This window comes from Chelon labrosus, assembly GCF_963514085.1.
Source record: "Chelon labrosus genome assembly, chromosome: 5".
Taxonomy (NCBI): domain Eukaryota; kingdom Metazoa; phylum Chordata; class Actinopteri; order Mugiliformes; family Mugilidae; genus Chelon; species Chelon labrosus.
The window spans coordinates 17,346,179-17,356,604 of NC_140341.1; the positions used below are offsets into that span (position 1 = coordinate 17,346,179).

The 10,426-nt window shown below is 40.8% G+C and overlaps 1 protein-coding gene across 2 annotated transcripts in view; it reads right to left on the reverse strand.

The window, feature by feature from the left end:
* The window catches only part of rapgef4a (Rap guanine nucleotide exchange factor 4a), a gene marked incomplete at its 5' end in the record, with an annotated part of 31,696 nt that extends 21,947 nt beyond the window's left edge, over positions 1 to 9,749 (reverse strand). For both annotated transcript variants that reach the window (XM_084544593.1, XM_084544592.1), the window contains 4 exons: positions 5,787 to 5,933; positions 6,562 to 6,650; positions 6,751 to 6,893; positions 9,682 to 9,749. In XM_084544593.1, the coding sequence (XP_084400719.1) occupies positions 5,787 to 5,933; positions 6,562 to 6,650; positions 6,751 to 6,893; positions 9,682 to 9,749 (447 nt within the window). The remainder of the gene's footprint in view (positions 1 to 5,786; positions 5,934 to 6,561; positions 6,651 to 6,750; positions 6,894 to 9,681) is intronic.
* Between the last annotated feature and the right edge of the window lie 677 nt (positions 9,750 to 10,426).

A 10,426-nucleotide genomic window follows, 5' to 3' on the forward strand; every position in this document is an offset into this window, starting at 1 on the left:
TCAGGTGTCTGAACTGCCGAGGAGATGACCGATAACCCGAGTGCTTTATTTTGCCCCTGAAGAATACTAAAATATTAAACACTGAAACACTGAATACTGAGCATACTGAGAATACTTAGTGCATTTCAAAAAGATATAAGACAAGTAGAGATCATGTGGAGATGGTTTTCTAAGATATGACTTTATAAATGTTTAATTTGCCAATTCATGGGCCTTGTTTTTTATGAATGAAACATATCTGAAGAAACATAAATACTGTAAAACACGAGCTTTGTACATATATCTGAGCATTTGGTGTTACTTCTAATAATAATCCGTGTAATGCACAAGTAAGACAGTTTACAAAAACGTATGGGAATGAGCTGTAGAAGCTGCCGTATCTTTTGTGCATCCCATCCAGCCCTGAAGATTTACAGACTGTGCCATCCAGCATACTGTTCCTCTCAAGGACAGAGAGCAGATGGTGTCTTATCTTTGACCTTGTCACTTATCAGAGCCACAAGACGGCTGAACTGAACTCATTGAGCGTTTTCTGACAGAGAAATTATTCACATTATCAAGAGATTGTAATGTGTACATATATCCCTACAACATTATCCTTTTTTTATGTGTTTCATTTAAAGACATTTTTGATAAATAATTGACCGGGTGTTTGTTTCAGGTGCGTGAAATTTGTCTTTGTTGTTGCAGCCTGTGGCTTTAGCGCACAGTCGTCGTTTCACACTGTGAATATTACACCTCACAAATTTCTACTACTGAGACCTGGTAATTCTCATAAGGTGCCGACAGCGTGGGTGTAATTTAATTCTTCCTTAAATTAAGAGTGAGTTAACAATTTTAGAAGGTACAAAATAATTAGACACGCTAATGAAAATCAGTTTCTTCTGAGCCTCTTTCATTGCTGCTAATATGTGAATGACAGTTCCGATAACGTTCAAACAGGAAATATAACGATGGGAAAAGTAATGAAGCAAAATATGCTCATTAACTGCGCAAGTTGACCTTGTTAGCTTACCACATGACAAGGTGCTAAATCACATTTAACATCTTAAGGACTATAAACAGCGTTCACATTTCTATCTTCATTTGTTTAGAAAAGTTAAGAAAAGGTGAAAATGTCTTAATAGTCATGCAGCTTACTGAGAGAGGATGTTCAAACACGGACAGAGCAGGTGTAGATGCTTTGCCACTAAATCACACAGTGTCAAATCGCCTGTCATTTTATAGTATACTCCAAACCGGCTGAACAGTCAACTGCATAGCTGCGTCTATTTCAGGAAAATCCGATAACAGAAAACAGTGTTATTTTGACGTAGGTCATCATGAATTTGATTTATAAAGGCTTATACTGAACAGGCACCAACTTGAGACTAGCCTCACTACTAAAGACGGTGAAGAAAGAGTATATTCTGCCTCTTTAGTTGTATTCTCAGGTGAATCATAATTGTTTTTTTTTTTTTTTTAAATAATGATATCTTGAAGTTTGACCTGAGCTCTTGGCTACATTATTCTGAATCACAGTAAAGTGTTTTTGTGAGTTTGCACAGAAATAAATCAGTTTCACAATCGGGGCGAAATTAAGCAAAAAGATCTAAAAGTCTGTGGTCATTCTTGCAGCTTTATTATAGCTGTGACAGCGAACAAGGCCGTAACACACCAATAATCCTTGTTCTTCCCTTTTAGATCGATGAATACACACTACATCCACCTGCTGGTAAGCACCGTTATTTCCCTTCACTCAGATGCAGAATGTGCTTGCCAGCCAGCCGTTAGTTGAAGACTTTGCGGTGTGTTCAAGGGCAACTTTCTGATCCAGACACGGGCGAGGCTACAGTCGGCAGTTCTTTGAAGTCAGTTTGGTGTGTCCGTACCCCAAAGTGCGCCCTACATAAAACCGAACTGTCAAATAGATAAAACTACTGGACAACATTTAAATTTGACTGACAGTGACGCAAGATGAAAGGTCAGGCGTTCACCGGAGTGCACAAGGACCGAAAATGGCCGTGTTCGTGTGGTAATTTATTCCGAACTGCAAATGTCAATTTCATTAAGGCACTACAGGAAAAGTTGGCAAACCATGAGCAGATTTGATTTTCTGGACACCATGAATGTCTAATTCACCAATCAGCTGACAGCGCACCCCATAAAGCTACACTGCTAGCCTGGCTAAAAGGGATCGTAATGACCGGCGAGACCAGTTGTGGCTTCCAAGAGTCCTGTTTTATTTTATGGGCTGGAGCTCATATTGCAGCCTTTTGGTGAGCTGCACTCCGTGAGCAGAAACATGGTAATAATCTTTTTTTTTTTTTTATATATATACAATCTCCCTGTCTCTCTTTTCTTGCACATATTAACTGTACACTCTGGTCTTGGATGTAAAACCACCAGAGGATTCACATGGCCTCATTTTTCCAACCTCCCCCTCACCCATTCCTCAGACACTAGAGGGCATGTAGCATCCCTGCCACTTCCTGTTCATCACTTTTCTTCACTGGCTGCCCACCAGGCTGCATCTATGAACTGATGTAATGACACATCGGTGTCCCTCCCATGCTATCAGCACAGCACCATACAGACATAAAAGCACACATGCAGAATACATGCAGCATCCGTGACACTACTTTAGTCAAAACGCTTAATGACATAACACTAAATGACAAAGCTCAGCTCTCCAATCCGCATGGATGCTGACATGACCGTAACAGAGCCGCCTTACAACCGTAAAAACACAAATGACAGTTATGTTGTTTCAATCTCTCTGGCCGCAGGAAGCTGGAAACAAAGTAAAGAGTGAGTTGATGATCAGGCCATCTAAGCTTTGGTCAGCCTCCCTGCGTATGCTGAGCTCGGCTCATGTCTGCTCTGTTAAACAAACAAGCACACGGCTGCCCGTTTCCAGTGACACAATCCAGCTTCTGTCACGTGCCAAGCTACATGAAAGCTGTAATCGGCAGCAGTCAGAAGCATGAAAAATATATATAAATATTAAAATTTTATGCATGAGTGATACCCACGGACCACTCAGGCATGCAGTGATTTTGGCTTGTATTGGTGTGTATATACCAACAGTGGCACGTAAAAAATACTGGAGAATAAAACAGAAAGTTTAATTATGTACCACACATATAGCAATTCAAAAAGTATATGGAGAAAAGTATACTGAATAATTGACTTAGAGAGCCATGAATAAAGCATAGTATCCACTAGTTCATTAGGGCAAGGTTGTTCTCACTCTGGCATAGTTTTGTAAGAGTGCTTTGCCAACGGCAGGAGGAGATTTCTGTGTGGGAGGAGGAAGAAGAGGAAGAATAGGAGATGTGTAAGTGTCTTTCAGGGCTTTCTTCAGCTCAAAGCATATTAGGAAATGTGTTTCCCTCAACATCACTCCTTATTTCCCCACAGCAGCTGGCGGTAAGTGGCATTTCTCTGTTCAGCCTGCCTGGTTTTCAGGACTGTAAGCAATAAGAACACCAACGTTTTGTTAGTTTAAATATATTATTCACCACAAATATAAATCAGTTTGAAGCAGCTGAACTTTATTTGCTAGAACGACCATTAAGACAAACAGGAAAGTTAGAGGCAATTTGTTGCCACAGCAGTGAAGAGGTGCCACATTCAGTCTGACGTCTCATGCTACCACTAACAAGATACAATATTGCCTGTTTTTCTGCATTGCAGTAAAACTAGGAGGAATAAACAAGCACGGCTGCCTGGCAGAATCATTTGGTGAACTGGCTGTATGAACAACAGACTGCAAAAACACTGGCAGTGAGTGTAATGATTATCTGTCAGCAAGCTGATTATGTGAATTTTGACTGCAGAGTCCTTCAGGTAAAGACCGGACAAGTCAGCACATCTTATGAGTGAAGACTCATGTATTGATGCTAATGCTGTCAACAGTTTTCTGCAGAAGTGCCTCAAGATAAGTCTCAGTTGGAGAACTGATTTTTCTGGTGCAAGGTTAGATGCCGCCAGAAAAGTTTGAAGACATAAAAAACTGGCTGGCTGATATTCGGTACAAAAATAATCTTGATAAAATTCTTAAAATTAGCTTCTTCCTATTTAAAAATGCAGAATCTATGAAGAGTCTGACCACTGGACTAGTACAGTAGGTCTATATTTCACCGTAAAGAACATTGATTGGAAAAGATGTTACAAAATCATGGTATTATACACACCTCTGATTAAATATAGTAAACAGAATGGTTTTAAACATATAATACAAGACTGGACTGACATACGATTAACAAAAAGGACCCAGCTCATCATTCATTGTTTATGCAATGTATCTAATGTGAATATGAACTTTATTTGAAACTGAAACTGTGTTGAAACTGAGTTGCACTGGTTACAACTTGTGCTCATTCATTTATAGACTATAAACTGCAACCATACCCGCTGTTGTAAAAAGCAGACCCAAAATATCTGTTAAACATATGCACCTAACTACATATAAATGTCACTTCAGATCGGGTCATTACATTACAAACTCTACAAGATAGGACAAGCTTGGAGCCAGAGACGGAAGCCGTAAAATCTCATTTGTGACAAACCTTACTGAAGAGGTCGCCCCAGGGCCGAGGTGAAATGTGTAGCCTAGTAGTACTTCCACATGATCCTCAGTACGGACGCAGCCAGAGCAGTCGCAGTGCTGCTGGTCAGTGGGTTGACACAAACCCACGGACCACAATTTAACTCACTGATGGCCTGCTGTCCCAGAGGAAATGGGCTGTCTCTCTCAGGAAACCTGCCCATTACAGAGGGGGAGCTGAGGGACGAGGGGGACTTCTGTACAGCGTGACACTTACCAGCCAACGCAGATAATGAGATGAGTGGTGCATCCTACTTCCAAGTGTCCATAAATATTACTATTTCTCTTTAGTATCATGTCAGATGCAGTTTGCACACTGCCATCATCTCTTACATACGTACTTACTACATTTAATGTCCATGTAAAGGAGCTGTATGTGAATGTTGAGTGTTACACTGGAGGACCGATAGACATCAGTAAATAACAGAGCAGGAAAGAGTCAGCGTCTCGTCAGCCCTACACTTCCATCTAGTGGTCAAACGGTGTAAACCCACCACAACAAGCCAATAAAACCTCAAACACACAATAAAACACCAGCTAGAACACTTACACACAAACTTGGAGGCTGAAGGTAACAGTATATTAATCATTCCTTTGGAGGCTCAACAATAAAAACATAATCCAAAAGACACTCTGACTGTACACCCCTACGCTTTGGCTTGCACTCCAGGCTCAATTTATCGTGGTTTTCGCATTTCATTTTCAACAAGAACAGGGTAGGACAGGTGGCTGTTCCTTGGCTTGAAGCAGCCCCCTCAGTTGGTCAGAAATTAAAGGGTAAATAAAAGCACACCCACTCAGCAGTACCTGCAACTGACTTAAATAATGTAAAAAGAGTCTCATGTGTTTAAATAATCATATTTTAACAAAAAATTTACTAAAAGTAGGAGTCTTGATTCATAATCTGAGTCAAAGGGCATTTTTTATGACTAATGAAAAGTTGATTTGGCTCAGATTTAGAACTGTGGACCCTACAGAAGACATTAAAAAGATTCTTGACATTTCTGTTTTGAAGAAATCTTTATCGTGTATTTTATAGTGTATCAAGAAAATGTCCTGAAAGGAGTGAAAGAAAATGCATGACGCACTTAGCTAACAGCGCTGTTAGATCTTACCTTGAATTATTCTCTGTCGTGTAGCCAGAGAATTTCTGTAGGCTGCTGTAAGTACAGACGCAGCAAACGGAGGCACTCACCTCCCACAGAGACCTGAACTCCCTCTGTTCAATGCGTAGGAGCTCGCTGAATTCCCGCGTGACAATGGTCGCATGTCGGGGGGTGTTATCCAGGATCGACTCCCCAAACGCTGTGCCAGTCCCCAGTGTGCATATAGTAACAGCATCCTACAAAGCACAGAGAAATGTTGCTCTAAATAGACCATTCCTCCGTAAGAATAAAACATCCAGCTAAGAAAGGATGCAGTGAAATGCAAATGAAATGTGTTTATTCTCATAAAAGAACCAAAAAAAAAAGGGGGTTTTCGTGCACAGCGCTTGAGGAGCAGTGCTCTAAAGTGATGAGACCACTCTCAAAGGTTAGAGGCAATCTCCTGAGCACTTGTGGAGACGGATACCCTCCAATCCACGAAGAAATTATTCCAATCAGCACAAACTGACTGAGATGCATAAAGCTCCAGTATTAACAAATATTCTGTCATGTTCTAATAAGCAAAAAAAATCTTTGCAGCCCACACTCCAGGCAAAATTTCTTTCTTTCTTCATGTGTAATGAATTTCAAGTGGAGTTTTATTCACAATAATTCAAATCTTCACAAAAAGGCATAGGGATGCATCATAGGGTGCTAATTAAAAAATGTAGCACACTATCATTGATTAAGATAGTTGTGAGGGTGTCTGATGTGCTAATAGGCAAGATAGAAAGAAGAAGAGAGTAACATCCCTCTTTAAATATAATCTATTTGATGATCTCGCAGTTAAAACTTTTAACTTGAAGCTTGTGAAATCAGTCCTACCTGATAACTTGATGTCTCTGACACTTTAACATCCAGCGAGCCAGAGAGCACAGCGTACCAGCTGGTGCCAATGTCTCCTTGTCGGTACACTGTTTTAACAAAACAAAGCAGAAGAAATGTCTTTTTTTTTTTTATTCCCTCCGACTATTTTGTTCTCAAATAATATTTCAGAAATGTGTTGTGACCTACAAGTGATGCCTTTCTCCAAGCACTCATAGAATCCACACAGGCAAATCTTCTGCAGCAAACTCGTGTGGAATCTCTCGAAGGCCTTCACATTTTTCAGACGCGCCAGGATTATGTCGACATCTTCCCCCGAGCGCTCTGCAGGTCTGGAGAAATAAAAAGAACAGTGCAACGTACTGTGTAAGCCAAATATGTAAGGTGCCTTGACAGGTGGCAGAGCTTGCGTCATTCAGGGGAGCGTAAGAACATATTGGCACGGATTCTTAAAATCCTACATTCTGCAGATTGTTGTGTCATGATACAAATTAATGTCACACAACACCTTTCATGCTTCATGTTAAAATCTGTATGCAGTAACTTGTCAGTTGCACAAGCAACACCCTGAACAGAGGATAACACTTCACAGCTAGAGTGTGATTGACTTTGTCTGATGATAGACAACTAAAGCTTGACGTATACTCCCACAATGGCTCTACACAGAGCCTTCGGCGGTGTAATTATAAGCTACTTGTGCACAGAAGACGCCTGAGTAGATGGTTTATTGAAACATAATGACGCATTGACATGTATGACGACATTGTCCGGGTACGTTTGTGTTTTTCTTGACATTAATGAGTTAAGACATCTTGACGGTCGTGTTCACATATCACCTATCTTCATCCTCTCTGGATCATGTCACTACTGTTAAACTTTAAATTTGTTTTCTTCCACTATGATGTCTACCTCCAGTGTCCAACAACATTGCAAATTTATATATTTTATAAGAGAGTATAAGAGTATAAGAGAGTTTCCCTCAGCTGACTGATCTGGAGGAAATAAGTTTCAGATTTGTGGACGGTAGAAATGAGAAAGATGCCGATTTCAAAGTGTCACTGTCAAAGCATTTTCTATTGTCCTTTTATTTATATTTAAGACTGACACAGTTTTGGCTCCCAGCAAATAAGTGACCACTTTTTCGGTCAATCACTGCTTGCAACTGTGTCTTGTATAACACCACCTTTTTGTTACACTTGGTAGACTGAATTCAGAGTCTCTGATGTAACATGTGGGTGGCTGTTCTGTAACTTACATCACCTTTGAATTAATGTTCATCCTTTTAAAAAAGTTAAACCAAACAGTATCAAGTTTCGCTTCCAAATCCTCCTGCTTGATGTGACTCTGAAAATAGATTTAAGTACTTTATTATGCATAATATGCACCGCTCGGTTGTTTTCACTGAGCGACAACAAGAGAACCGACTCTTCATCGTGTAATCCCTGGCATCCTTTTAACTCACGTTATCCCTACAATATGCACTTCCTGATAAGAATGTTTGCTCACATCTAGTGTGTGAGAGCCCCTTACCTATTCTCCTATCACTGCTACGCTGCATTATTTCAGCTCTGTGTACTTTACACTACAAAGCCGGGACAACAAGGCAAGGGAGAGCGAGAGATGTGTGGGAGTCCGAGTTTCAAAGCCAGTGTCCATCTGGAAACTGATCAAAAAGAAAAATCAAAAAGTGGTGACTTAGAGTCCAAGTGAAGACAGATTGTTTTCATCATGACAGCTTGTTACCGCTCTGACACTGAAAACAATGATAAAGTTATTGACATGCATCTAAATTTAAATCATGTTACAGCTAAATTTGTAAAAAGTACGAGTTAGATATCTTACGTGTGCAAGCCTAGTATTAAATTGTGATAGAATAACGCTGAAAGAATTAGGTAAATTAAACTATGTTGTGTTTATTCCTTTCCAAACACTTCCATGGGTTTTCAGACACACATGGAAACTTACATCCATTGCATTTGACTTTAACATTATCAACAGAGTGATAAGGTGGCTGTAATTGCTTGGAAAAGGTGAGTCATGCAAGAAGCATTTAATTTGAGGGGCACAGGTGGCCTCTACAACCAGGCGGAGGATATTACTGTGTAAACATGTCTGGCACACTGCGTCAGTTTGCTGTTTATAGCTGCTGCACTTTGGACCTATTTCTTTGTGATGCGCCCCTCAATCTTTCCTGCTTCGTCCTGCGTATCTCCGTGACCCATTTCCACCCTGGGCCGTGTCCAGGACATCTGCCTATCTGACACGTGACGCTCTGCAAAACCCAGACGTGGGATGTGTGCAGCAGGTAGTGCTTTTCAAAAACAGTGGAGTGAATCAGTTCCTGCGAGCGTCATGTAAACAGCCACACAAGTTGCAGTTATTTGCTGTAGATAGCAGAGACGCATGTCGTAATGTGATGTTAAAATCACAGTGTTTTTGATTACACACAGGTGCATACTTGGTAGAGTCAGCTATTGGTTGGACCAAATGTTCCACTGAGATGTGGAGCAGAAATACAATAACAGAAAATCCTCAAATGAACAGAGAAGCTTCCTGTTACAATGAGGGCTAAATATTTTGAATGTCTGCTAACAGGAATTTGGTCACACAATTAATTAATCATAGAATAAATCATACTCTTTTTCAGTTGGTCAGGTACAAGAATCAGTAAGTGGGTAACGAGAGCAACTGGGAGGTATATTTAGAGGCCAAAGTAGTCAGGATTACAAGTAAGCCTTTAACACAATGATCAAACGCCTGTCTTAAAGTTTGTATCCTCCAGGCTTAGATTATTGTTTTAGCTTTAATCCAGTGTTTCATTTAGTTTGCCTGGAGCCTGAGCTGACACAACAGCAAGGTTTGAGGAGGTATATGAACACGTGTTCAGATATGAAAGGTAACCTTGGAGCTTCCAGGAATGCCCTAATTCAATATCTGGCGGATTAAGTCTTAATTCCTTGGGGAAATTAAAAGCATGGTAGAGATCAATGTTTCACTGCAGCCGTGGAAACACAACGCCCAAGCTCTTAATGATGGGGGATTTTAACAAAAAATAAAAAAAATCACGTTAATATTGCGTGAATTATTCGCTAATGCAATGCAGCGTTTTAAATGAATTACCTTTTATCAAGACAAATAATCCACTCGGCAGATTCCGACGAACGCGAAGAAGTGTGCGCTGCTACCATCTTGCGATCCTGCTGCTGATGCTGCTGAAGCTGCGGAGGAGGAGGAGGAGGAGGAGGAGGAGGAAGGGGAGGAGAGGGCTGGACCAACAACAGTATTTATCTGCCGTCAGTCACTCTCTGCTGACAGTACACACACCGTCCCTGCTTACCTGGCTGGAAGCCGCCTCAACAGGAAATGCATCAGTGCAGAAAAAAAATAATAATAATAAAAAAATGCATGCCAGTGATGAAGAGAGAAGCGTGACACGTTTTGCAAAGCTGAGCAAGGCAACAGTTTTCAGGAGAGATGTGGTAGAGGGAAAAACCAGAGATGTGTTTCTTCAAGTTTACGAGGTAATTTTCTGCAGTGGCATTTATTTATTTATTTATTTTTTTGTAGGAAGAAGAAATGATGCAGTCTGACACATCAGCCCTGCAATCACATGGCAGCTGCCTACAGGTGTAGGTACATGGGGGCTGAAAGTGGCCAGTTGGCACAGTGAGTCACTTCTATACTGCAGGATATCTGCAAAGAAGAAGCAGAAGGATATGGTGGTGGGCTCATGATTAGCTCATCTGGAATAGGTGGCATTCAGGGACTGGAGCAAGCGATGCAAACTACCCTCATACACCCAAGGATGTAATTAAACGGCCGCTTTAACTGTGTACAACTGCCTCTTGTAGCACTTTAGAGAATG